The sequence below is a fragment of the Dasypus novemcinctus genome, chromosome 25, assembly GCF_030445035.2.
Source record: "Dasypus novemcinctus isolate mDasNov1 chromosome 25, mDasNov1.1.hap2, whole genome shotgun sequence".
Taxonomy (NCBI): domain Eukaryota; kingdom Metazoa; phylum Chordata; class Mammalia; order Cingulata; family Dasypodidae; genus Dasypus; species Dasypus novemcinctus.
In genome coordinates this window covers 17123295-17151207 of record NC_080697.1, presented here as the reverse complement: position 1 = coordinate 17151207, position 27913 = coordinate 17123295, and the positions used below count along the sequence as shown (strand labels likewise).

At 51.9% G+C, this 27913-nt stretch overlaps 1 protein-coding gene across 1 annotated transcript in view; it reads left to right on the top strand.

The window, feature by feature from the left end:
- The window catches only part of CIB4 (calcium and integrin binding family member 4), a 70860-nt gene extending 44079 nt beyond the window's left edge, over positions 1-26781 (top strand). The window contains exons 4-7 of the mRNA XM_004451484.3: positions 13382-13523; positions 23942-24051; positions 24796-24884; positions 26596-26781. Coding sequence (XP_004451541.1) covers positions 13382-13523; positions 23942-24051; positions 24796-24884; positions 26596-26626 — 372 coding nt within the window. The 3' untranslated portion in view covers positions 26627-26781. The remainder of the gene's footprint in view (positions 1-13381; positions 13524-23941; positions 24052-24795; positions 24885-26595) is intronic.
- The last annotated feature ends 1132 nt before the right edge of the window (positions 26782-27913 follow it).

The window sequence follows — 27913 nt, the reverse complement described above, 5'->3', positions numbered from 1 at the left end:
TGAACCTTGAAGATTTTTCAAGATATCTTTCTGTTACTGATTTCTAATTTAATTTCTTTCTTGTTGGAGAACATGCTTAGACTTGTTTTTATAACCCGGAATATGGGTCTGTCTTGGTCAATGGTCCATGTGCACTTGGGAAGAAGGTGCATTTTGCTGTTTGGGGTGGAGTGTTAGTAATCTTTGCAAGTCTTCAATGTCCTTAATTATTTTTTGTCTACTTATTCTATCAATTATTGATAGAGGGATATTGAATGATAATTATGGCTCTGTCTCTCTGAAAGGGATATTAAAATGAGAAACATAAGTCTTTTATATTTTCCATTTCTGGTATTCTTCATTCCTTTGTGTAGATCCAACTTTCCTTCTGGTATCATTTTCCTTCTGTCTAAAGGACTTCTTTGTTGTTGGTTTTTTTTAAGGATTATTTTATTTATTTCTCCTTCCCCCTCCCATCGTTTGTGCTTGCTGTCTGCTCATTGTATGCTCTCTGTGTCTGCTCATCTTCTTTTTAGGAGGCACCGGGAACAGAACTGGGGCCTCCCATGTGGGAGGGAGGTGCCCAATCTCTTGAGCCACATCCACTCCCTGCTTGTTGCGTCTCGCATTGTGTTTCCTTGTTATGCCTCCTCATTGCATCATCTTGTTGCATCAGCTTGTTGTACTGGCCTGTCACATCAGCTCACTGTCTTGCTTGTCTTTTTCAGGAGGCACTGGGAACCGAACCCTGAACTTCCCATGTAGTAGGTGCCCAACTGCTTGAGCCATATCTGCTTCCCTAAAGGACTTCTTTTAATATTTTTTATAGTGGTGGTCTGCTGCTGAATCCCCTCAGCTTTTGTTTGTCAGGAAAAAATGTCTTTTGCCTTTATGTTTGAAAGATATTTCTGCTGGGTATAGAATTATAGGTTGAGGTCCTTTTTTTTCCCCTTTCAGAGTGTTAAAGATATTGCTCCATTGTCTTCTGGCTTGCTTAGTTTCTTGCCAGAAATCTGGTGTCATTTTTGTCTTTGTTCTTCTGTATGTATGTTGGTCGTTGTCCCCCCCCCCCACACTTGCCTGCCCCTGCATCTGGCTGCTTTTAAGATAACCCTCTTAATACTGTTTTGTTTTGTTTTTTAATTTGATTATGCTGAGCCTTGGTGTAGTTTCCTTCCAATTTCTTCTGCTTGGGTTGTGTTAAACTTCTTGGATCTGTGAGTTTGTAATTATCATCATGCTTCCCTCTACCTTATTGAACATATGCAATATATTTATAATAGTTGTTTTAATGCCTCTGCCTGCTTATTCCATCATTTGTATTATTTCTGGCTCTATTCCTATTAATTATATTTTTATACTGGTTGTGGGTCTTATTTTCCTACTTTTTTGCATGACTGGTCATTTTTTACTGGATACCAAACGTTGTGAATTTTATAATAGTAGATGCTTAATTTGTTGTGTTCCTCTAAATATTATTGAATTTTGTTCTTAGATGCAGTTTTTTTACTTGAAGTCAGTTCGATCCTTTCTAGGCTTACTTTTAAGAATTGTTAAGGCAGAACCCATACACAGTTCACCTAAACTTCCCTAATGTTCATGGCTCACGTAACCCTGGCACATTTATCAAAACTAAGAAACTGATGTTAATAAACACCATTAACTTAGCTACAAACTACTTGAAGTTCACCCAGTTTTTCTACGAATGCCCTCTGTTTGTCTCAGGATCCAATCCAGGAGATCATGTTGCATTTCATCATTGTGTCTCCTTGATCTCCTCTAACCTGTGACAGTTTCTTAGTCTTGCCTTTTATAGTTTTTTGGAGAGTACTGGTAAGGTATTTTGTAGACCCTTCCTCAAAGTGAGTCCATCAGTTATTGTCTCACGATTAGCCTGGCATTGTGGGTTTGGATGGAGAATCCAACAGAAGCAAAGTGCCCTTTTCGTCATATCACACCGGGGGTTCATGATTTCAACACGCTCTGTTACTGTGACGTCAGCCTTCGTCACTTGTTTACGGTGGCGTATGGATCGAATCATGTTCCTCCCAAATGCAAAGTTCAAGTGCTAACCCCAGGACCCATGAATGTGATCCTGTCTTGTAACAGGGTCTTTGAAGATGAGATTAGTTTAAGGGGAGGCCAGACTGGGTTAGGTGTCCTTAGAAGAAGGGGAGAGACAAAGAGTAAACAGTCATTGATGGAAGCAGACCCTGAGTCCTGCCGTGGGTTGCTGGCAAGCCACTGCCAGGACCGGACCCACTTGAGAGGGAGCACTGCCCTGCTGCACCCTTGTCAGATTTCTGGCCTTCCAGACTGTGAGACAACACATTGCTGTTGTCTGAAGCTATCCAGTTTGTGGTTCTTTGTTATGGCAGCCCCAGGAAGCTAAGACAGGTGGTATCTGCCCGGGTGTCCACTATAAAGTTACGATTGTTTCCCTTTTCACTCTCTTCATTAGAATTGAGTCCCTAAATCCAATCTGCACACCAAGGGGAGAGGAATTAGGTTTCACCCCCGCAAGGGAGGACTATCAAAGAATTTATAGACATACGTAAAACCACCACTGGAATTAATACTTATTTTCAGGGAGATGCTTTGAGACTGTACAAATATCCTGTTTCTCCTTAAAGTTTCACTCACTAATATTAGCATTCATTAGTAGGTCTTTTTTTTTTAAAGAGTTATTTATTAATTTAATTTCTCTCCCCTTCCCCCCACCCCCAGTTGTCTGTTCTTTGTGTCTATTTGCTGCATCTTCTTCTTTGTCCGCTTCTGTTGTTGTCAGCGGCATGGGAATCTGTGTTTCTTTTTGTTGTGTCAGCTCTCCATGTGTGTGGTGCCATTCCTAGGTAGGCTGAACTTTCTTTTGCACTGGGCGGCTCTCTTTACAGGGCACACTGCTTGCACGTGGGGCTCCCCTACGCGGGGGACACCCCTGCGTGGCAGGGCACTCCTTGTGTGCATCAGCACTGCACATGGGCCAGCTCCACACGGGTCAAGGAGGCCCAGGGTTTGAACCACGGACCTCCCATGTGGTAGACGGATGCCCTAACCACTGGGCCAAGTCTGCTTCCCAGTAGGTCTTGATTGCAATAATTATGGTGGTATTCTACAGTGCTTTATTTCCCTCATCCTGCTACCTTTATTTTTTTAAGACTTTTTTTTTTTAGATTTATTTTATTTATGTCTCCCCACCCCCCTTGTTGTTTGCATTTGCTGCGTCTGCTTGTTGTGTGCTGGTCTTCTTTTCAGGAGGCACTGGGAACCGAACCCAGGCCTTCCGATGTGGGAGGGAGGTACCTAATCCCCTGAGCCACCTCCACTCCCTGCTTTGTTGTGTCTCTCATTGTGTTTTCCTCGTGTCTCTTGTGTCATCTTGCTGCATCAGCTCACTGCACCTGCCCATTGCATGGGCTCACTGTCTTGCTTATCTTCTCTAGGAGGTACCAGGCACTGAACCTGGGACCTCCCATGTGGTAGACAGGAGTTCAGTTGCTTGAGCCACATCCACTTCCCTGGGAATTCTTCTAAAGGAAGATTTGTCCATTCTCCTCTGCTCCCTTTATTCAATCATTTATTTATATCAGTATGGACACTTGGATATTAATTTCATTCTTTGAGTTATAATCCAATATTTGCCTTATTTATTTTGTTGCTCAGATTGTTCCAGCTTTGGCCTTTGGGAGATTTTTCAGGTTGGCTCCTGCATTCTTTTGACGTGTCCTCATTTTTGTCTGTTTCTTGAGCACTTTTTAACTTTCTGGCACTAGGAAATGCTTCAGGCTAATTTTGAATTTTCCCTGCCCCTAGTCCTAGAATTAGCCATTTCTCTAGGGATCCCTAGTTTCCTATTATTGGAGAATGAGATTTAGAAATTAAGAGATAGGAGCCAGGTGTGCTTGTTGCTACTATGGTGTCATTTCCAGGTCCTCTCTCTGGGCAGAGCAAGAAAATGTATGTGCATATACCAGACCATGTAGACCACCTTTCAGGATTTATTTCTGAGTCTGTCCATCTGTATGTATGATAAAATGTGCATCGATTCATACAGATCTCCTTGATTCTAATCTGGCATCACAGGCTTTCTTGTAGCCTGCCCCCCTTGCTTATTTGTATTTTCTTTCTATGATAGTGAGAATCCTGGCTCCCATTATCTACTATTTATTTATCTATGTGTTCAACTCTAGTATACATATAAAATAGTTTCAGAAATTTTTTAGAACAGTTTCATTCACACACCATACAATCCATCCAAAGTGTACCATCAGTGGCTCTCAGTATAATCACAGAGTTGTGCATTCCTCAGCACAATCAATTTAGATGATTGTCATTGCTCTAAACAAAAACAACAAAAAACAAAAATCTCCTTACCCCTTACACTCCTGTATTGTTGACCCTTAGCATCGGTGTTAGAATTGTTATAATTGTTAACTATAGTCTATAATTTGCCATAGGTGTGCTTTTCCCCGTATACTACCCCACTGTTGACACCTTGTAATAGTGGCGTATGTTCTAGTTCATGGAAGAACAGTCATAGTTTTCCTATTAACCACATTCTAGTTTCAAAATTGCTGACCCACACCCCTGTGAGAAACAGATTTGCCAACTAGTGTTCAGTGTTTATTTATAGGTCTCTTTTCTTAGACTTACAGTATCCAGTCAGAACGTTACTTTCCAAAATTACTTAGTCGGTTCCTCTTTTCCCCACTCCTTTCAATGAGGTTATGTCATACATTTGTAATAAGGCTAGTTTCATTTGTCACAACCCACATTTCATTGTGGGTTTGTGAGCATCCTGGCTGTTGTTTTTTGTTTGTTTTGTTTCTGTTTTTAGGAGGCACCAGGAACCAAACTCAAAACCTCCCATGAGGGAAGCAGGTGCTCAACTGCTAGAGCCACATCTGCACCCCTGTTTTGTTTCTAATTGCATGCAGTAAATTTCACTCTTTGTGGTCGTGGGTTTTGACAAATGAATAGCGGCATCTACTCACTGGCACACAGAACAGTTCTATCATCCCGTAAATTTTCTTGTGTGGCCCCTTTGTGGTCAGTCTCCCCACTCCCTCACCATTGGCGACCACTAATCTGTTTTTGCTTCCCTATCGTTTTGCATTTTCTGGAATGTCATCTAAATGGACTCATATGATAGATAGGCTTTTGGGTCTGGCTTCTTTCATTTACTAAAATGTGTTTAAGATTCATCCACATCGTTGTGTGAATCAATAATCTGTTCCTTTTTATTATTGAATATCCCATTGTATGAATGCACCACCATTCGTCAAAGTTTATCTTGGCTGTAGCTTGCCTTTTCACTCTCAATCTTTGGAACAACATGAGTTCTTCTAATAGAGTTGAATTTATGATTTTTCCCTTTGTGGTTAGTGCTTTTTGTATATCATTGAAGAATCTTTGCCCCAAGGTCATGAAGATATTCCCCTACTTTTCTTATAAACGTTTTATTAGTTTTCTACATTAGATCTATGATCAATTTGAAATTGATTTTTGCTGTATGGTGTGATGTAAGGATAAAGATTCCTCTCCCCCCCTCCCAATGGATATCTGCTAAACCCAATACCACTTACTGAAGAAAACCCTACTCTGTTGCAGTGTCATTTTTGTCACAAATCAAGTGGTCATATATGTATGGATCTGTTTCTGAAATCTCTATTATGTCCATTGGTCTGTTTGTCTATCCTTGCACCAACGTCACACTGTATTAATTACTAATGCTTCAGCATAGACCTCAATACCTAATAGTATCAGTCTTTCAGCCTTGTTCCTCTTCTTTAGGGTCACCTTGGCTGTTCTTGGACCTTTGCATCGCCATAAAAATTATAGAATCAACTTGTCAATTTCCACACCAAAAAAAACAAAAAACAAAAAACTTCTGAAAGACTTTGATTAGAATTGCATGAACTCTCTGGATCAATTTGGAAAGACTTTTTTTTTTTTTTTTTTTAAAGATTTATTTATTTATTATTTAATTTCCCCCCCTCCCCTGGTTGTCTGTTCTTGGTATCTATTTGCTGCGTCTTGTTTCTTTGTCTGCTTTTGTTTCTTTGTCCGCTTCTGTTGTCGTCAGCGGCACAGGAAGTGTGGGCGGCGCCATTCCTGGGCAGGCTGCTCTTTCTTTTCACGCTGGGCGGCTCTCCTCACGGGCACACTCCTTGCGCGTGGGGCTCCCCCACGCGGGGGACACCCTTGCGTGGCACGGCACTCCTTGCGCGCATCAGCGCTGCGCATGGCCAGCTCCACACGGGTCAAGGAGGCCCGGGGTTTGAACCGCGGACCTCCCATATGGTAGACGGACACCCTAACCACTGGGCCAAAGTCCGTTTCCCTGGAAAGACTTAATATCTTAATAATATTGAGCCTTCCAATCCATGAATATGGTATATCTGAAGGAACTTTTTAAAGGCACTAAGACACAAAAGGTTGTGTTACACTTGAAATGCGAAAGTTTAAGTTAGAGAACACTGGGGTCTGCTCATCCAACTTGAACAACTGTGAGGGGATTTTCCACCTTCTATTCCCTCAGCTGGGTCCCCCACTAAAGACTGAGGAGGGACTGGTATTTTATGTACACCTCCCAACAGACATCCTCATCCCATCCCTTCTTTGACAGGCACTTCATATCTGTTTAAAATGTCAAAAATATAAACACCAAGCACATCATTTTAATAAGAATTGGTAGCAGATAAAATGAAAAAAATTATTGTTCAAAAAGAGCAAATGCTAAGAAATAAGAAAAGTTAATTAGCAATGAGAGATTTTAAATGAAGTAATACTGTTTGATCTTTTTTTTAAAAAAAAAAGATCTTAAAAATCAAACTGCATCAGTGATGTCATTATTGAGTCACCAACATATTTTTGTGTGAATTTTTTCCAGCAACTGTAAACATCTCTTTTTGACTATGCGCTAGCTGGAGAAATGGTGAGGAGATATTTTTAAGCCAAACCCAAATATTTTTCTTCTGACTTTCATCTTCAAATCAAATCTCTTGTTCAGTAACTTTGAGAGGATCTTATAAAAATCTTTTAGTTTTTTTTGGCAGGGACTGCAATCTTTTTATTGCCAGCAACCTCTAGTTTCTGTTTCCAAAAAAACCCCAGCATTTGGGGTTTATTTTCATCTCCTCTAGTTTCATCACGTGTGGATGGAGATGGCATGACTGAGTTACCTGTATAAATTGCTATCCTGACACACTGATATCCCCCTTCAAACTAGGGTGTGTGTGAGTCTTGAAACGGAGTGCTGCTTTGTCAATTGTCATTTTCTTCCTCCTCCTGCGCACTGAAGACTTCCTAACGAGTGTGAATTTTAATGCAAACAAAAAGTCTCTGGCTAGGTCTCAAAATATTCAGATTGTTAAAGTTAGAGCAACGCAAAACTGAAATGCAGAAAACTGGAACAGTCATTCGCTAACGAGCGTCGCTCCCTCCCTGTCCCTTCACGGGCTGCTCTTCTGTCTGCCAGGGGGGCTGGGTGGGACCTGAGGACCCCAGCCCCAACGGCGCGCCTATCGTGGAGCTGCCAATATGTCAGGGGGCATCTGGGGAGGCTGCACCCTGGCACCCCGCTCTGAGAAGTGTCAGGGCAGGGAGCCTGTTGGTGGAGGGACAGGTCTGCAACCCTCTCCCAGCAGGTGCCAGGCCGGGCCCCCGCCCCCCTGAGAACCACCCCGCCCCCCCTCGGCTTCAGGCCCAGGCCCAGCTCTGGTAATCCAGGGCAGCCGTCAGCCTTGCCCCCTCGGCAGGAGCGTCCCCCGCTCCGCCAGGTCCCCCTCCCGAGCCTGGGGGGCTCGTGGTTCCGGGTGGGCTTCCCCCTCTCCTCTTGGCTTCCCGCTCCCGCAGCGTGGGCTCCTGCCGCCCTTCCCAGCACGTCCCACCTTCGCGCTTTCCCCACGAGGGCCTGACCGGGGGCTCCCAGAGGGCTGGGGCCGGGCGCCCCTTCTTCGACTTCAGTCTTGGGCTCAGTGTTTACACTGGTGTGAAAAACAAATTTTTTTAAAAATTTAAAATAGAATTTTAAACAGAACCCGCTTGGGAGGCTGTCCACCGTTCAGGGGTGGCAGGCTCCGCTCCATCGGCACCCTCCTCTTTGGATGTTTGGGGGGCACAGGCGTGTTTGTGGAACCAGGGCAGGCCAGCCTTGGGGGACCTGGTCCTCGGCCAGGCCAGTCGGTCCCCTTCCTCCAGCGCCTCATTTCCTCATCTGTGAGGGGGACTGAGTCTAGATGGGACACCTCTCCAGGCCTTTTTTTTTTTTAAGATTTATTTATTTATTTCTCTCCCCTCCCTCCCCCCACCCCAGTTATCTGTTCTCTCTGTCTATTTGCTGCGTCTTCTTTGTCCACTTCTGTTGTTGTCAGCAGCACAGGAATCTGTGTTTCTTTTTGTTGCGTCATCTTGTGTCAGCTCTCCGTGTGGGCGGCGCCATTCCTGGGCAGGCTGTACTTTCTTTCGCGCGCGGGGCGGCTCTCCTTACGGGGCACACTCCTTGCGCGTGGGGCTCCCCTACACGGGGGACACCCCTGTGTGGCAGGGCACTCCTTGCGCGCATCAGCACTGTGCATGGGCCAGCTGCACACGAGTCAGGAGGCCTGGGGTTTGAACCGCGGACCTCCCATGTGGTAGACGGACGCCCTAACCACTGGGCCAAGTCCGCCGTCTCCAGGCCTTTTTGATCATGCAGCCGAACAATAAAAATGATCCACAGTACACATATGCAACTTGCACACACAACACAATATATACAATACCCGCGCAAAGGTGCACATACATACACGCACAGGAGACAATGTACCTACACACATGCACAACACCACAATGCGCATAAGCACGTTACGTGTATATTCATCTACAAATTATATACTTAATTGCTAGACTAATATGTTATATAAAAATGCAAAATAAATTAGAAGGATAAGCCAAATATTACATAAAATATTTTAAAAGTAGGTTTCTTTTCCATCGATATAACAAAATTTCTTCCACTCGCTGTTTTATTGTCTGCTTATACTTACTATGGAAAGGGAAAGCAATGTGATTAAAAGTGCTCCATTAGTCTTCGAAATCTTGTTCTAACTCTGAGACACAGCAATGCAGAGGTCTGGTTCTAGTTTAGTTTCTTTTTAATGGCTGTCATAGTCAATTCAAAGAGAAGAAATGTATCACCAGCTGCATGTTACTCATTTTCAATCCCATCCACCAATTAAAGGCCTTTTACTGAAATTAAACTAGTAAATGTCTATCTTTCCTGATTCCAATCAGTGGCTCTTACAAACTAATTAGAAGCACTGCATTTTAATATCTCTAACAAATGGACTCCAAATCCACTGAATTTGGACGATCTTCAAACAGGTTAGAAAAATCCAATTCTAATGATTTCAGGTAGGCCCATTAAGCATTTTTATAGATGGTGCCACATGTTTTCAACAGGAGAAATCCAATTTTCAAAAGATGCCTTCCAAATCGTGTGTACAAAGCAGGTACTTTCTCACTCATTGCTAAAATGGGTCCCCTTGACTTTTTAGGGCAGATGAATCTGAGTTCACTTTTTGGAGAATATCTGCTGGATAGCAAACCGCCAACAGTCATGTGCCATCCTAACAAGGTCGGTAACTTTGGAACACTTGTCTTTTTCAACAAGCAAAATGCATAATTCATCTTCTTGAAGTCTGATGACTCTTTTAAGTACTTTGCCAAGAGATTCAACCTCCAAGTGGTTCAAAAGATTTTCATGGTCACTCCCGTTTTAGAACAAAGTATTGTGTGAGTGTTGTTATATTTTAAACTCTAAAAAGATAGACTCATCCCAGTGATGCATCCTGTCGCACTTTGTACGCTTCTGGATTCCGCTGCTTGCCTGCTGCACCTGCAGTGAGTCAGGCAAGGGCCTTGGCTCCCCGTGGGTGGAGCGGCCGTTACCCCAGAATCCCCTTTTCTCGGGGTGCAGCCACCCCAGCAGTGATCACGCTCACTAATCCCCCCCCCAGTGGTGTTTTTTTAATCAGAGAAGTCATTTCACGTTTGGTCTATGTGGCCCTTTGGCTTTAGTGGCTCACAGAAAGGTGGTTCTTCGCGTATCTCATGATCGAAACGGAATTCCAGAAAACCACGTTAGAAACATCTGTTCTTGCGTCCGGCGAGTTAGCAAACCTTCTACAGTGCGAAACTTGCTCTAAGGCTTGTTTCTACCTTCGGTAATATTTTCTCTGCATCTCCAGCAGTCTGCAGCGCTGCCATGCTGTGTTCCATGTTCTTCTCTTGCCACCACCCGCTATGAGTCAACGGCCCCTTCCCAACCCTGTAAGACAAACGGTGTGTGTGTGGACATCAGAATCGTGTGCCGTGCCTCCAGGGAGGGGCTGCCCTGGCTTTCTGGCCCCCGCCTCCTCCTGGCTCTGCCAGCAAAGCCAAGCACTGGGGGAGGGCCCTAAGAAGGTGCGGCTGCCATCGCCTGCCGGGACGCGTGCTGACGCAGGGAGCTCGTGGCTGCTCCCGGCGCCTGCGTGAGCACGGGAAAGGAGAGCGGCCACAGAGGCGGCTCATCATGGCCCGTGGGCCTCTCCTGCCTCCCGCCTCGTGGAGAAGAATCCACGTGTTTTGAGTCGGAGAGGTATCCGCCCTGACATTTTCTTGTTCTCTTGCATTTGCATTCTAAGCAGTGTCCTCAATTGCGGTTTCCGTGCAGGAATCCCGTTTAGCCACAGAGCCGTCTGTGAGAGTTAATTTAGGTAAAACTTGGTCATGTCATCTGTGAAGCCCCTTAGCTGGCACACGCCACCTGGGACACACACCGGGAGATAACCCTTCGCAGCACGCATTTGGGGCGGTCAAATCGAGGATTTCCGGGGGATGTTGAGGCAAAAGGGTGGAGGAGCCGGGCAGAGCAGGGGCTCGTCTGGGGGTCCTAGCAGGGCCGCCTGGAGGGTCCCAGGCCCTGTCGCCTGGGGCTCCTGTTTACAATGCAGATCCCTGGGCTGTACCCCAGAACTTCTAAGTCAGGAGCTCTGATGTGGGAGCTGGAGCTCAAGCTTTTAACCATCACGCCAGGTGACTCACATGCTCGCTAAAGTTTGAGAACTACATAGCCACAGAATGTCACGGAATGTCCCCTCTCCCCCCTCAACTGCACAGATACGCTGAATGAAATAAAACCATGCATTTGAATACGCGGCTGAGTTCAAAAGAAATGAAGGAGCAATTCTCACGTGTCGAAAAGGAAGAGAGACTCAAGCCCAGAAAGTCAAGTAGGAGTTGCCTGCTGGGCAGCTCCAGCGACCGATGGGGACGCAGGCCGCCGGGGCTGGGGCTGTGCTCAGGTGCCACGAAGAGGGCGGGGGGCCTCGGCCTGCTCGAGGCAGAGCCAGGACTGACCCCAATGCAAGAAGCCTGGAGGCTGGAAAAGATGCTCCGGCAGTGAAAGGGCGCCTAGGAAAAGCGAACCAAGATTGGCATCGACTAATGAGAAACCGGCAAGATGGAAAAGCTGTTGGTCATTCACATCTTCTGTGTGAATTTGCAAAATGAAACCGCTTTCTTAGCAGAGGTGCATCTAACGAAAGGTGATCTGGGTTGATTCCGGGGTCACTTGGCAACACTAGAGCAGGTCTGCCAAGAGGCAGGGCAGGGGGAGAACAACTAGCAGCTACCGTTTGTTGGCTGTTATTTGTCGGTCACTGGGCAGCCTTGAACCTACCGTGCTGGTCCTGACCCTCCTATCAGGTAGGTGTAGCCAGGACCCCACCTGGTCAGGTCCACGAGAAAGCCTGGACTCTGGGAGATGCACGACTTGTCCAAGGTCACTCACCAGCGAATAGCGAAGCCAGGACTCAAGCCGAGCTCTGTCTGGCGTCCGCAGTCCATGTGTCAACCGCGCTTAATTCTGGGAAGTGGTTCACAAACTATTTTTATCCTTTTCTTTATACTTTTGGGGGGGGCGGGTATTTTCCGAGTTTTCTACATAAAATAGAGAAAAAATAGTAACAATGAAAAAGAATCACACAATGTACTGGGGGAGAGTGTAAACTACAATGTGAACTGTCATCCACGCCGTGCAACAGTGCTCCAAGGTGCATTCACCAAATGTCATGGATGTGCCGCAGTGATGAAGGAGGTTGTTGATGTGGGAGGAGCGGGGTGGGGTGGGGTTTGGGATATATGGGAACCTCTTACATATTTTTTTATATCCTCCCTTGTGGCTTTTTGCATGCTGTCTGCTCTCCGTGTCCATTCGCTGTGTGTTCTGTGTATTTATTTATTTTTTTATTTTTAAAAGATTTATTTATTTATTTATTTCTCTCCCCTGCCCCCCCCCACCCCGGTTGTCTGTTCTCTGTGTCTATTTGCTGCGTCTTCTTTGTCCGCCTCTGTTGTTGTCAGCGGCACGGGATTCTGTGTTTCTTTTTGTTGCGTCATCTTGCTGTGTCAGCTCTCCGTGTGTGTGGCATCATTCCTGGGCAGGCTGCACTTTCTTTTGCGCTGGGCGGCTCTCTTTACGGGGTGCACTCCTTGCACGTGGGGCTCCCCTACACTGGGGACAACCCCGTGTGGCACAGCACTCCTTGCGCGCATCAGCACTGCGCATGGGCCAGCTCCACGTGGGTCAAGGAGGCCCGGGGTTTGAACCGTGGACCTCCCATGTGGTAGACGGGCACCCTAACCACTGGGCCAAGTCCTCCGCCTCCTGTATTTATTTATTTTATTTCCCCTTCCCCTTTGCAGCTTGCTTGCTGTCTGCTCTCTGTGTCCATTCGCTGTGCACTCTTCCGTGTTTTTACTTGACTCCCTTTTTTGTTGCATCACCTTGCTGAATAGGCTCTCTGCGGCGCTTCCTGGCCGGGTGGTGCTCTGTGGCATCTGCAGGCCGGGTGGCACTCCACGGCATGCAGGCGAACCTGCCTTCACAAGAAGACCCCGGGACACAAACCCAGGGCCTCCCATATGGTAGACAGGAGCCCAACTGAATGAGCCACAGCTGCTTCCCCTCTTATATTTTTTAATGTAACATTTCTTGGGATCTATGTATCTTCAAAAATCCAACAAAAAAAAGTTCATTAAAAAAATAAAATAAAATGTACTATTTTCAACAACAAAAAAAAGAAATACATTTTTAAAATAAGAATTAAAAAAAAAAATCACACAATCACAAAACAAGTCTTTGGGATGAGAGTGTAGGAGGAGCCAGCTGTGGGGGGAACTAAGCACGGGATCCCACCCCCGGGAACCCCCTCTCCCGTCACGCCTGGGGCCCTGGCTCACTGAGGCAGCTTCTACTCTTGGGTTGTTGCTGTTGTTTACTTCTCCAGCTAAGGATGAAGTTCTTCCAGCAGACGAGCAGGTGGGGGGCATGAACCTGACACTGACAGGCCCCCTTCCTCTCCCTCCCCCACAGGTTAACCCCTTCAGAGACCGAATCTGCAGAGTGTTCTCGCACAACAACGTCTTCTCCTTCGAGGACGTGCTGGGCATGGCGTCGGTCTTCAGCGAGCAGGCCTGCCCCAGCCTGAAGATCGAGTACGCCTTCCGCATTTACGGTGGGTGCAAAATCTCTGTGTAATTGAGGGGTGGGATGGGGGGAGTGTTGAGGAAGCAGCACACCTGGCATCATTCATCGACATCCGTTTATTGTGTGTATCTGGTTGCTCAAGTACCCTGGAATGGAACAAAAGGTGGACAACTGCTTCTTTCTGTGGCTCCATGCGCCCTACCCCCATCATCAGAGGCAAACGGCGTCATTGTCGTGGTATTTTACAGAGGTCCCGGCAGGTCGGAGAGAGGGGACGATGTACGGGGCAGAGGAACGGGCTGTGCTTGTTGGCAGAAAGAGCATCGGGTGTGAAGTCAAGAGACTCGAGTGCTGGTCCCTTTCAAAGGCCTGAGCAGTCTTTGGAAAGTCATTTCACTTTTCTGGGCATCAGTTTCCTCACCTCTAAAACAAGGGAAGTGAGAGCGATGCTCTCTGGGGTCCTGTGACATATTTTGGTTTCTAAGTCTGTCTGGAGCAGCCATGATGCCCTGCCAAAGGTCTGCTTTTCACCAGGCAAACGTCCCCTTCGCACAGCCTGGAATTCTCAAAAGGAATGAAAAGGAAAGCAGCAAAGAGATCCAGAGACGCCTTCACTCAGCCTGACGCGGGAGGCTCTGAGAGCATCAGGACAACTCCGTGGCCCCAACGGACACGTGCATGGAAATGGCCTCTCACCTGTCTTCCTTGCCTGTCTCCACAGGGTGGGAAACTTCTTATTTTTGTACCCAAGTGAACATGCATAGAATGGGGTGGAAGGAGGCCTCAGTTTTTCAACATTAAGAGGGCTTGGTCATATTCTGTCACCCCTGTGTCGTCAGGCTCACCATCCAGTAAGCACACGTGAAACCAGACTCCTGAGAATGGCTGAGTACGCACCTATCAAACCGTCCCTCTCACAGAGAGCAACTATAAATTTTGAACAACATATAAAAATCGCCTACCTGACAGCACTAGAGAGTCACCCAAAGCAGACAGATTCTAGAGGGAGTTGACGCTGGCAGAAGAAAATGCCACTGGATGGATTCCCACCCTTTACCCCCCAATTTTTTTTTTTTTTTTTTTTTTTTTTGCCTGAGAGTAGGCTGCAGCCAGTGAAGAATTAGAGGGTTTGGGACAATCACAGCCTCTAGACAGTGAGGAGACAGTCAATGAAACAAGAGAGTTGGGGCAGGGACAGGGAGCCCAGTTTTGTGTATAAACTATACCCAAATCTTGGTCTGACTTCTGATCCACCTTGTTTCCAAACACACCCACCTTTAGCAAACTCAAAGCAGCACAGCTAAGGATGGAAGAACTGAACTGAGATTTGAGCTGCCACCTCATTTTAATGAGATCGCAAGTGACTGGTTTGCAGTTTGAGTTCAACCAACTGCCTGTAAAAATACCTTTTTTAAAAAACAAAAAGGACTCTTTAGAGGAATATAACAGAATCTAGAGTCTCCACAACATAACCCTTACAATTATGCAACACAAAATGACTTGATAGATATGAACATACCCAGAAATATTGATCCATTCTCAAGAGAAAAACCAATCAATGGAGACTGACTCCTATCTGACCTGTATGTTGAAATTAGCGAACAAGGAGTTATTATAACCCTGCTCAATAACATAAAAGAAAATATGCTCAGAATGAATGAAAAGATAGGAAATAGCAGCAGAGAAATAGAAGCCATAAAAAGAATCAAATGGAAAACATGGAATGGAGAACCAAAGCACCTGAAATTTTAAAAATTCAGTGGATGAACTTAACGGCAAAATGGAAATGAGACGGGAAAGAGTGAGTAAACTTGAAGATGAATCAATAGAAATAATGATCCCCTAAATTTGATGAAAGGCACAAATTTATATATTCAAGAACTCCGTGAACCCTAAGCAGAATAGAAACAAATGAAATCACAGACCAAAATTCTGTTGGCTCTGTAGCAACCCCCCCCCACCTGCCACTACAGGTGTTTCTCCTTCCTTACGCCCAAGTATTTCCGGTACTTGCCAGTTCCCAGATATATCCAAAGAGTCCTTGCTCACCAGTTACTGCCACTCTGCCAGAGCTCCCACCACAAAACATTTGCTGTACTGGCTAAAGCCCTGCTGCCTCCTGCCAGTACCTTCTGGATGGGGCAGCAGCTCTGGAAGAACGCTGGCCCAGGCTGGGGCTCTTGTCTTAGCAGAGAGCCTTTAGGTTGCAAGTCACAGAAACCCACCTGTGTAAAAGGCACCTGAAGGCAGACAGCGGAATATTACTCTTCTATTGCGTCTAACAGATTACCACTAACTTAGTGGCGTTAAACCACAGGTACTGGTTATCTCACAATTCCTGGGATCGGGCGTCTGGGCACCGCTCTGCTGGGTCCTCCTCTTAGAGTCATCCGGCTGCAGTCACGGGGCTGACCAGTTGCATTCTCCTCTGCAGGCTCTACTGGGGCAAGATCTGCTTCCAAGCTCATTCAGGGTTTTGGCAGAATTCCTTTCCTTTCAGCTGGGAGCTTGGGGCCCGTCCTCCTGCTGGCCATTACTGGAAGCTGTCCTCAGGTTCCAGAGGCTTCCCTCAGCTTGTTGCCATTTGGGCTTTGCACTAAGTCCAAAGACAGACAAAGAGAGAGAGAATCTTTTTTTTTTTTAAGATTTATTTATTTATTTATTTATTTCTCTCCCCTCCCCCCCCCACCCCAGTTGTCTGTTCTCTGTGTCTATTTGCTGCATCTTCTTTGTCCACTTCTGTTGTCGTCAGCGGCATGGGAGTCTGTGTTTTCTTTTTGTTGCATCATCTTGTGTCAGTTCTCCATGTGTGCAGCACCATTCCTGGGCAGGCTGCGCTTTCTTTCACGCTGGGCAGCTCTCCTTACGGGGCGCACTCCTTGCACGTGGGGCTCCCCTGTGCAGGGGGCACCCCTGCGTGGCAGGGCACTCCTTGTGCGCATCAGCTCTGCACATGGGCCAGCTCCACACGGGTCAAGGAGGCCCGGGGTTTGAACTGCGGACCTCCCATGTGGTAGGCGGATGCCCTAACCACTGGGCCAAGTCCGCCGCCCGAGAGAGAGAATCTTGAGTCAACCTGCTAGCAAGAAGGAATTTTATGCAACATGATATAATCACGGAAGTGATCGCCAACCTCCTTTGCCACTGTCCATCCATTAGAAGCAAGTCATAGGTCCTGCCCACACTACAGGGGTGGGGATTATATAAAGGTGTGACCGGGACGCAGGGGCGATGGGGCATCACAGAGGCCGTCTGCCAGGAGCCACCCGGAGCCCACGGTGAGCTGCCGCAGGCCTCCTGGGGGCCGTGGCTGCAGCCGGAACACGATCAGGGAGACGGCAACTCTCTCCTCCTCCCTCCCTGGCGGCCCAGGCTTGCCTCTCTGCTCCTCTCTGTGCACCTGCATCATGGTTTGCTTTCTCCAGATCTCGTTTTTGTGCCTCTGTTGCCTTTGGGCCCGTGATGATTACCCCAGGGCCCCACACGCAATGTCCAGCCACAAGCATCTGTTTCTCACCTCTGTCTTCTCAAGAGAGGCTGATGGGCTTGGCTGAACCGGTGATTTACTGCCCCTGGTCTACTCAACCACAGCTGAAAAGCAGCAGAGGTCCCCACACCGACACGCTCCATTAGCCCACCCTTGGGGGCGGGGGCACTTCTCAGGGGTGGTGAAGGGCAGGTCGGGCAGATGGCCACGAAGAGGTCTGCCTTGCTTGCCTTTCCATGGCTTCCAAGACAAAACAAACCCACCCAGCCCCGGGAGGAGCCGAAGAGCAGGAGGCGCTCTTGAGCTTCCAAGGCACAGGAGCCGAATTGTGTTCAGCTCCGCAAAGAGGAAGCCCTGACCCCCAAGCGGCCAGGCCGAGTGGCCACACTGCCCCCGCAGGGGCCTTGTCTCCTCCCCCACGGCCTCTTTCCGGGGCTCCCTGCCCCCCACCTCCCCCTCGAATGGACCGTTGCCTTCCTCCTTGAGCCCAAGCACAAAAACAAAAAGCTCGAAACCTTCATGCAAATCAGCTGTGCAAATAGATGCCAGGGGACCCATAAACTCCAAGGCTTCATCAGCTGTGCCAGACAAATCTTAATTCTCTCTGGGCTCGGAAGATTTGTTACCTTACAGAGCTGTCAGGAGGATTAGAGACGGGAGAGATGAACGCCTAAGCCTAATGCCTCAAAAAGTGGGGGGTAGGGAGCAGAGTACCACAAAGGAAGAAGAAGAGGAGGAAAAAAAGAAGGAAAAAGAGGAGACAGAAAGGTGGCGGTGGTGATGGTATTTGTAGCCGATGCCTCTAACCCCCAGCTACTAAGGTGCAGCCCGTAGACCTGCCGCGTCAGCGTTGCCTGGAAACGTATTGCAAATGCAGAATCTCGGGTCACGTCTCAGAACTACTGACTAAGAATCTGCATTTTAACAAGATCCCCACACGCTCCCACTGTACCGAATTCACTGGACCTCAAGCTTGTCTGCACATTGGAATCGCCTAGGGTGTTTTATATTTTTAAGATGTATTTATTTCTCTCCTCTTCCCTGCCCACCCCAGTTGTCTGCTCTCTGTGTCCATTCACTGTGTGTTCTGTGTCTGCTTGTATTCTTGTCAGTGGCAGGGGGAGACTGCGTCTCTTTTTGTTGCGTCATCTTGTTGCATCAGCTCTCTCTGTGTGCGTCACCACTCCTGGGAAGGCTGCACTTTTTTGTGTGTGTGCTGGGCAGCTCTCCTTATGGGGTGCACTCCTTGTGCATGGGGCTCCCCTACGCGGGGGACACCCCTGTGTAGACGGCACTCCTTGCACACATCAGCACTGCACATGGGCCAGCTCCACACGGGTCAGGAGGCCCTGGGTTTAAACCCTGGACCTCCCATGTGGTAGGCAGATGCTCTATTAGGTGAACCAAATCTGCTTCCTGCTAGGGTGTTTTAAAAAATAGTGACACTTGGGCCCCCCCCCAGACATCTGATGTAATGGTATTGGGTATGTCCTGGTCGCTGGCCCTTTTCAAAGCCTCCTGGGTGATTCTAACATGCAGCAGAGTTTGAGAACTACTGCCCTAACCCATTATATCAGTTAGAATTTCATTCAGTTGCCTATAACAGACCCCATGTTTAAAAAAAAAAAAGTCTGGAAGCGGGCAGTCCAGAGTTGGGGCACTGACCCAAGGAAGTTACAAAGGCCCAGGCTCCTTCAAGCTTCCTAATATGCCATCAAAGATAGCAGTATGGAAATGGTACTCCTCATAATCACAAAATGGCTGCTGTGCCTACAGGCATCTCATCTGCATTCCAGACCAGAAGAAAGGGGGATGGGAGAAAAAGGATAAGGGCAAGATGTAGATCTCAGGCATAGATAAATCTACTCCCCTATAACGAATGCTTTGGGAGTCCTCCCTCCCCCACTTGGTTTATAATTCACTGGCCAGAACTGTATTATATGGCCACCCGTGGATGCAGGGGAGATGGGAAAGCTGAGTATTTTAAGCTGAACCTGGGGTCATCCTAAGCCAGAACCACAGTTCTGTTAGGAGGAGAGACGGGGAGAAAGAATCCAGCAGGGGTGAGCCCCTGGGTCTCGGCTACGGGCTCCAGGGTCACGCCTCACCTCCGTGTCTCAGCCCCTCCGAGGACATTTTCTACCTGTCAGAGACCAACACGAAAGCAACGCCTTCCTGTTGCAGCAGCACAGCTGCTGCGGGACACAAAGGGCCCGCAGGCAGGCGCCAGGGCCATCTTCCCGCACCTTCCCTGGACCCCAGGAAGCCACAAAGGGCGCCGGCGCCTGGGGAGGCCAGGGAGGGAGTGGTCATGACAGCGTGTCCCTCTCCCTCAATCAGAGGGCTCGTTTCTTTCCAGAGTCCTTTGTAAAGTGCGCATGGGATGACACGGATGATGATGGGGTTCTCCCAGGGGCCCCGAGGGCTGATCCCGCCAGCTCTCCGAGCTCCTGCACTGTTGGGGGCCAGCAAGACAAAGCGCCCCCCCCTCCCAGAGCTGCTGGTCCGAGGGCCGGCCAGCAGCCCCGGGAGCCCCCCCCCCCCCCCGCCCCTTCCCGGCCTCCTCTGCCCATGCACCCCCACATGAGGTGAACTCTGCAGGAGCACATTTTCACTCCAGCCAGTGATTCTGCCTCCAGGTGGCTTGGGACCAGAGCCATGTCACTGGGCTGCAGCCTCTGCGTATGGGAGACGGGCCAGCAGGAAGCCTGGGGACGCTGCGGGGACCCCAGCGGAGGCCGCAGAGCTTCTCACCAGCGGCGCCGCGTCACTGCAGGCGCCCGCTGCCTCCGGGCCCGGCCCTGGCCCTCCCGTCCGCTCTGCCTGCTCAGAGCCCTCGCAGTGCGCGACAGCAGCGGGGGGCCTTAGCCCGCAGCCTCCGAGGCCGATAACCATTCAGCCAGGGTAGGGCAGTGCTCACGGGCGAGGGCAGTGCCCCTGCCACGTCCAGACTCCGGGGCACGAGACAGAGGTCTCGGCTCTGCCACTGAAGAACACTGTGACACCGGCAAACTTCCTCCTCCACTGGGGCCTCCGTTTCTTTCAGGAGCCCAATACAGCTCTGTCTCTCCTTCGGCAAGGCGGGCCATCGCCTGGAGGGCTGCACCTTCAGTATTTAACCATCAGTGATCCAGAGCTGGGTGCTGCTGCGTCCAATAGGCATCTCCCGCCCTGAGCATCTTCTGTGTGGCGATTTGTGGCTATTTTCTTATTTAATCATCCCAATTACTCTGTGAACCACTATGGCTCCCATTTTATAAATGAAAAACTGAGGCTCAAACAAATTAGGATTAAAAAGGTGGCAAATGACAGGAAACCTCCCCAAAAGACAGTGGCCTGCCAGACCCCCAAGGCGATGAGAAGGTGTCTTGTTTCTCTAAGCTGTAGAAATCCAGTGGTTGTCCCAGTGGTTCAAAAGCTCCACAGTGTCAAGGACCCAGGTTTCTCCTTTCTTGTCACTCTACATTTTATCCCGAGGTTGCCTCATTGACCAAAAGGGCTGCAGTTACCCTTTTTTTTAAATTTCTCTCCTCTTCCCCCCTGCCCCCCACCGCCGCCCCGTCCCCCTGCTCCAGTTGTCTGTTCTCTGTGTCCATTTTGCTGCGTGTTCTTCTTTTGTCTGCTTGTGTTGTTGTCAGCAACACCGGGAATCTGTGTTTCTTTTTGTTGCATCATCTTGCTGCATTAGCTCTCCGTGTGGGCGGCACCATTCCTGGGCAGGCTGCACTTTCTTTCATGCTGGGCGGCTCTCCTTATGGGGCGTACTCCTTGCAGGGCACACTCCTTGGGCATGGGGCTCCCCTATGCAGGGGCACCCCTGCGTGGCATGGCACTCCTTGCACGCATCAGCACTGCGCATGGGCCAGCTGCACACGGGTCAAGGAGGCCCGGGGTTTGAACCTTGGACCTCCCATGTGGTAGGCGGACGCCCTAACCACTGGGCCAAGTCCGCTTCCCTGCAGTTGCTCTTTAAAGATGGTTCCCAGAAGTTTCCCGCACTTCTTTTGCTTACATCTCATTGGCCAGAACTTAGTCTCATGGCCGCATCTAGCAGCAAAGAAGGCTGGGAAATGTAGTGGTCATTGCGGGTGGCCACATGTCCAGCTAAAAAGTCAGCACTTTATTCCACTAAAGGCAGTTACCAGTGGTTACACTGAGATTCAGCTGTTTGGGTTTAACTTGTCTCTGTCACTTATCTAAGCATGACCTCGGGCAGTTTGTCTGCTCATCTATTCAACAAATTTTCTTTGAGCAGCTCCTCTGTCCCTGCCCTGTTGTAGGAACTACAACTACAGCAGTGAGCACAAAGACAAACTCCTCGTGGAGTTTACGTTCTAGCGGCGGGCAATAAACACGCTACTCAGTAGAGCCTCTAGTATCTAGGTAGTGTTTGGTGCTGCGGAGAAAAATAAAGCAGGGAAGGGAGCTGGAGGTGCAGTCGTAGATGTGTGCTGGGCCATGAGAACAAGGAGGTGGCATCTGAATGGCGATTCCAAGGGGTGTCTGCGGTGAAAGCGTCCCCGGGAGCAGGATCCTCGCGTGCAAAGGCCCTGAGGCAGGACCATGCCTGGCCTGATGGGAGACCAGCAGGGAGGCAGGGTGGGGCAGGGGAGGGCTTGGGGGTTACTGTCAGGACAGGGGAGGCGGTGGGAGGGTGACATGGGACAAATGACAAAATGCACAAGATCACTCTGGCCTCTGAGTTGCAAATAAATTGAAGAGGGCAGAGCGAGAGCAGGGCAGCTGCTTAGGAGGCGACTGCAAAGCCGGCGGGGAGAGGTGAGGGACAGTGGCCCTAGCAGGGACAAGGGGAGGGGAGCAGGTACACGAGGGTGGCCGTGAGAGGGTCTGCTGATGGGACAGCTACAGCTGTGAGAGGTGGGTCGGGGGTGCCCCAACATCAGGAGAAGGTGGGGCTGTCCGCCTGCCACGAGCGCAGCCGGTTGGTGGGGCGGCTTGGGTTGGGGCGCGTGGAGTTTGGGGGACCTTTGACCTCCCAGCAGAGAAGGCGGGAAGGCAGAAGCTGCAGAGCCTGGAGTGCAGGGAGAGGCCCCGGCTGGGCCAGGCCTTGGGACTTGTCGACACATGGGCCACATTTGAAGGCCAGAGGCCGAAAGGAGGCCAAGGAAGGCAGGCGCGTTCACTGTTCACTGCGTGACTCAGTTTCTTCATCTGAATCGTGAGGCTTATGTGCGGTAGTACCAAAAGCACCTGGACCACTGCCGGGCGCGTCCGTAAGGGTTCGCAGCGGTGGCCGTCATTACTGTCACTTGCTCAAGGCTCCTGCATCTATTCCTGGGCTAAAGAGAGGTTCGGGGCACTGGGTGAGTGTTCTGGGGGGTGGGTCACCCAGAGCGCAGGAATAATGGCCCCGCCCTGGCATGCGAGGCCCTCCTCAGCTCGGCCCGCCTTGCCAGATGCACCCCCCCCCCCGCCTCCGCCCCCTCCCGGGCCCTGCCCAGCCTCGGCCCCTCCTGTCGGACCCACCCCCGGGGCAGCCCCCTGGCGCCGTTCCTTCCCGCCGCGGGCCCTCGCGACGCCGGCTCGTCCTCCTGCTGCCAGCTCTACGGGCCCAGGTCCCTCGGGTTCTAACCAGCGCCCTCCAGAAAGGCCTCCACGTCCACACCCGTCTCCCAGCCGGACGCCGGCCCCCGCGGCCCTGGGTGCCTTCTCGGGCAACCCGTCCGGCTCTGCCGGGAGCCACCCTGCTTGGGTGCCCGACGGCCTTCCCTGCACCCCCAGCCTGGGAGCTCCTGGTGGACGGGAGCAGCCTGGCCCATCTCTGCACCCGGTGCCCAGCAGGCCCCCCCCCCCCCCCGTGGCTGCTGGCACCACTGAGCGGGTGTCGTCAGGAAGCTCGCCCGTGCCCGGGCAGATGAGGCAACGCGAGGCCTGTGCGGGGTGGGCAGGGCTGGTGCCAGGTGCTGCCGGAGGAGACTGGCGGGGTCGGGGACCCTGCAGGGAGCCGGGCGTGGAGGGCAGGGAGCCCAGGGAGGGTCTCGAGCCTGGAGGAGGCGTGGAGGCGCTGCGGGCAGGGCGGCCATCTGTCCGGGGGTGCCGAAGCGGGCACCGCACGGTGGCACGGGAAACGGTGCAAACGGACCGGGCCGTGCTGCACTCGGGGCTCCTGCGTCCTGAGCTTATTTTCTACTCAGAAAGGAGCCCTGGAGGTCGGACAAGGTCAGGTGCTCCCTGGAGGGGCGGGGCTGCGGGCGGGGGCCAGGCAGTGCCCTCGATACCTGGGATGCCAGGACTGTGTGGGACCGGGCAGCCTCCGGGCACGTGGGGGGGCCCCGGGGCTGCAGCTGCCTTCCCCCCTCCGCCCACCCTTCCCTGTGGCCTGGGGCCGGGAACGAGGTCCCTCTTGGAGGCCAAGCTGCCAGGGCCTTGTCCCCACGGCACAGAGGAGGTGGAGGCGGCACCCGTGGCCACCGAACCGCGCGCCCAGCTCCCTGGCCCCAGACCCGGGCCTGCCTGCCCCCCGCCGGCTGCCCGGTGCCACCCCATGAGGCACTGGCTTCTGAGCTCAGGTCCAGATCGGGCTGAGAGGGTGGCCTGGGTTCGAATCCCAGCCCTCCCACCTAGTGGTGGGCTGAGCTTGGGCAAAATGAGGCCCTGGGCCTCGGTGTCCGTGAAGTGAGTCTAAGTAAAGGTTGATTGTGAAGCTGAAATGACATAAAATAGGTAAAGGACCCAGGACATGGTCAGCGTTGGGTCGCCGTCTGTTACTGTTGCGGTTTTCATCGTGTTATTTAGGCCTGAGTTTGCAGCCGACCCCGGGGCTGCAGCGTCCCAGCCCTTGGGCCTGGCTGCATCTCCCGGGTTGACCTGGGACCGGTGGGCTCCACCTGGCTGCGTCTCCCCGGGTTGACTCAGGACAGGTGGGCTCTGCGGGGCCTCCCCTGGGCTCCCGCCCGCCCCCACCTGCCCTCAGCCCAGGAGCCGCCTCCTCTCGGCAGATTTTAATGAGAACGGCTTCATCGACGAGGAGGACCTGCAGAGCATTGTCCTGCGCCTGCTCAACAGCGACGAGGAGGCCGAGGACCTGCTGGAGGACCTGGCGAAGCATGTGCGTGCCTGGGGGCCGTGGGCCGCCTTTCCCTAGCCCCCTGGACGATGGGCCACCCTGGTGGGAGAAGGCGGGTCGGGCCGGGGGCCCACAGTGGGTGGCACACAGGCATGAGGGTGGGGGGCAGCCACCCCCAGCTCCCTGCCAGGGTCCTGGAGCAATGCACCCTAACCCCAATTCCACGCTCCCACCAAGCCTGCAGGTGGGCCCATGGCAGCTCAGCATCAGAGACACAGTGCAAGGCCCCTCTGCCCCTCGCTACCCCCCTCCCCCAGGGTCCCAGCGCAGCACGACACCCACACATCCTGGGGGGCCCAGGCCCAAATGGGCTAAGACATGGTCCCACTTGTTGAGACATGCAAAGCTTTGGGTCTGGATGGAAACCAGAAGCAAAGCCCACGAGTAGCCTCTGCCGAGGGTGTCGCCACTGCCGTCCCCAGCTGGCCGGGCCCCTCACAGTGCAGACCCCCGACCCGGGGGCGCGCCCCCGCTCTCCGGCTCTCGCTGCCAACCGAGGGCCGTGGCATCTTCCTCTGGGTGGGAGCAGCCGAGAAAGTCGCAGCCCTGAGTGCACGGGGCCTCCTCTCTCAGCTTCCTTGGCGCGGGACGGGGGTAAGAGGAAGGCCAGGCAGATGCACCGGGCCTGAGGCTGCGGGCAGGGGTCCTGGAGCGTGGCGGCCCCCCCTGTGTGGTATCCCTCTCCATCCTGACGCTGGGCCCCTCCCCGCTCCCCGCCCCGGGCAGGTCCTGAGTGAGTCTGACCTGGACAATGACAACATGCTGTCCTTCTCAGAGTTTGAGCACGCGATGGCCAAGTCCCCGGATTTCATGAAGTGAGGAGCTCGGGGGGACGCGGGGCTGCCAGGGCGGTGGCTCTCCGGTCTCTTCTGTCTCCCCAGGGAGGCCCCCCCGCCCCGTGTCCGGGGCACCTTGCGGGTTCTTTCAGAATCAGCCGTGTGGGCTTGTTAGAAGTGAGGGAGCCTAGACAGAGGCCGGTGCACAGGGGCACAGGCTGCCGGGCTCTGTGGCTATGTGGGGGCCCGACGTCAGGCACGGGGTGGCCGGCCCGCCGCCCGCTTCTCCCACGGCCCCCCGGGCTCCAGAACTGACCCACGGGGTACCCTGGTCTCTGCTCTTCCTGCTGCCCCCACCCACAACCTCGGGGGGACCTAGGGGTTGGGGGTTCTCCCAGAGGAATACCCAGGTGCCACCAGTCCTCGATCTGGGTGGGAAAGAAACTTGACCAGAGCCGTGGCCGATTCAACCTCTGAGAGTGGGAAGGAGCCTTCCTAGAGTGGGAGTCGCGGGTCTAAACAGCCTGGCGACGAGGGCGGCGCCTCTGTGTCCCCTGGCCATGTGTCTCCATCTTTTTTTAAAATTTATTTTATTTCTCTCCCCTTCCCTCCCCCCCCAGTTGTCTGCTCTCTGTGTCCATTCGCTGTGTGTGTTCCGTGTCCACTTCTATTCCCATCAGCAGCACTAGGGTTCTGTCTCTTTTTGTTGAGTCATCTTGCTGTGTCAGCTCTCCATGTGTGCAGTGCCACTCCTGGGCAGGCTGCACTTTTTTTTTGCACAGGACAGCTTTTCTTGAGGGGCGCACTCCTTGCACATAGGGCTCCCCTACACAGGGGACACCCCTGCGTGGCCTGGCACTCCTTGCATGCATCAGCACTGCGCGTGGGCCAGCTCACCACACGGGTCAAGGAGGCCCGGGGTTTGAACCCTGGACCTCCCATGTGGTAGGCAGATGCTCTATCCATTGAGCCAAATCTGCTTCCCGCTCCTCTGTCTTTTGAATCCTCTGTCACAGGAACACTCTGCCTCCAGAGCGGCGGGTCCCTTGTTGAGCGGCTACTTGGGCTCACCTCTCTTTCCAGGGACCTTCTGTCCTTTCATCTCAGAGCCCAGGTCATTTCGATAGCAAGGAAGAGGCCCCACCCAAAATGGTTTAACAAGCAAACAAACAGAAAGAACGAGAACGTCTAGAACTCAGGGAGCACCAGCCCTGGAGCCCGGGGCGGCTCACACCCCCTCTGCCCAGCCCCCCTGCCTCTCCCGGCTCCTCTCTCTGCACTGGGCTTCATGCTGCAAAACAAATCCCTGCTTCGTCTGACATCAGGCCCGACGCGGCCTCCCTGCCACCGTCAGGTCTCTCCTTGATTTCAAACGGCCCTCAGCAACTCCTAGGTAATGGCCCTCAGCTCTGACCCCCAATTCCCAGGCAGAGACTCTGAATGGCCCGGCTCGGGTCAGGGGTCCTCTCCTCTGCAGCCTCCTCAGTGCAGGATGGGCCTCACCATTCCAAAAGGGCTGCCAGGGCGCTGGGGCTCAGGACCGCTTGGGGCCAGCCCAGCCATGCTTACATAACAGCCCATCAAATAACCGAAGCTGAAGGCCTGTCTTCTCAGAGTTTCCCTTTGAATCATTCCCATTCCTTTGCCCTGGTTCCTGCATCACGAGATTCTGAGATGTTTTGCAGTTTAGATGGCGCCCCAAGTAACTAGAGGCCCCTTAGAAACTCAGGCGTGGAATTCTGTCTTTCAGCGCCTTTCGGATTCACTTCTGGGGATGCTGATGTGACCACAAATGCCTGACCCGCAGCCTCGAGGGAGATCCCTTTGGAATTCAGCCTCTCCGCGTGCTGCGGGCACCGGCTGGGAAGCACAGCTTTTTCCCTGTCTCTCCTCACCTTTATAATAATATTTATCAAATAAAGCAAAAGAAAAAGCCTTTCCCTTGCCCCATCAGTTCATCTTTTTTTCTTTTTTAAATGCAGCATTATGTATCATACATTCTATTTTTTTTAAATAATTTTTTTTAAGATTTATCTCTCCCCCCGCCCAGTTGTCTGTTCTCTGTGTCTATTTGCTGCGTCGTCTTCTTTGTCTGCTTCTGTTGTTGTCAGCAGCACGGGAATCTGTGTTTCTTTTTGTTGCGTCATCTTGTGGTGTCAGCTCTCCGTGTGGGCAGTGCCATTCCTGGGCAGGCTGCACTTTCCTTTGCGCTGGGCGGCTCTCCTTACGGGGCGCACTCCTTGTGCGTGGGGCTCCCCTACGCGGGGACACCCCTGCGTGGCAGGGCACTCCTTGCGCGCATCAGCACTGCGCGTGGGCCAGCTGCACACGGGTCAAGGAGACCCGGGGTTTGAACCGCGGACCTCCCATGTGGTAGACGGACACCCTAACCACTGGGCCAAGTCCGCTGCCCCCCCCATACATTCTATTAAGAGCTGCTCATTCCAGGACTTAAGACTTGCCGATGACACAAGCCGGGACGGCCAGTTTTTTGAAGGCCAGGTTCAAGTCCCACATGGCATCAGAGCAGGGGACAAGGCCACACGGGATGAAGGTCATAAGGAAAAACGCCCGCTCCACCCTCGCTTCCCCGGTGGCCCCCGCACCCCAGCCTCACCCTTACCTGTCCCAGCGCGGGGCCGCATGGAGAGGAGCACGTAGCGTCATTCTGGGTGGCACCCGGCTCCCCAGCCCTCGTCCAGGGAGAAGACACGGGGGCCCATGCTGCACCCCCGGGCCCTCGGGGTGAGCTGGCCAGTGCCCAGCAGGTGGGTTGGCTTGGGATCAGCAGCCAGGGTGTCTCTGGCCAAGCCCTGGCATGCAGGTGGCCACTGCCGGGACCCTTGGGGGCCCCGCTGGTCGGGGAGTGCAGAGCCCACGAGAAGCCCCTCGTGGGGGTCTCCGAGGGCTGCCAGATGCCCCTCCCCCGCCAGTGGAAGCTTGGGTTTTCTTCTTTACCCTGGCTCACGGCGAAGGCTGTTTCACGCTCAGGTGCCTCCCACCTTTAGGGACAGCAAGGGCCCCACTGTTTGATGGGTCCCCTCGATCGGGCCCAGGAGGCGGGGGAC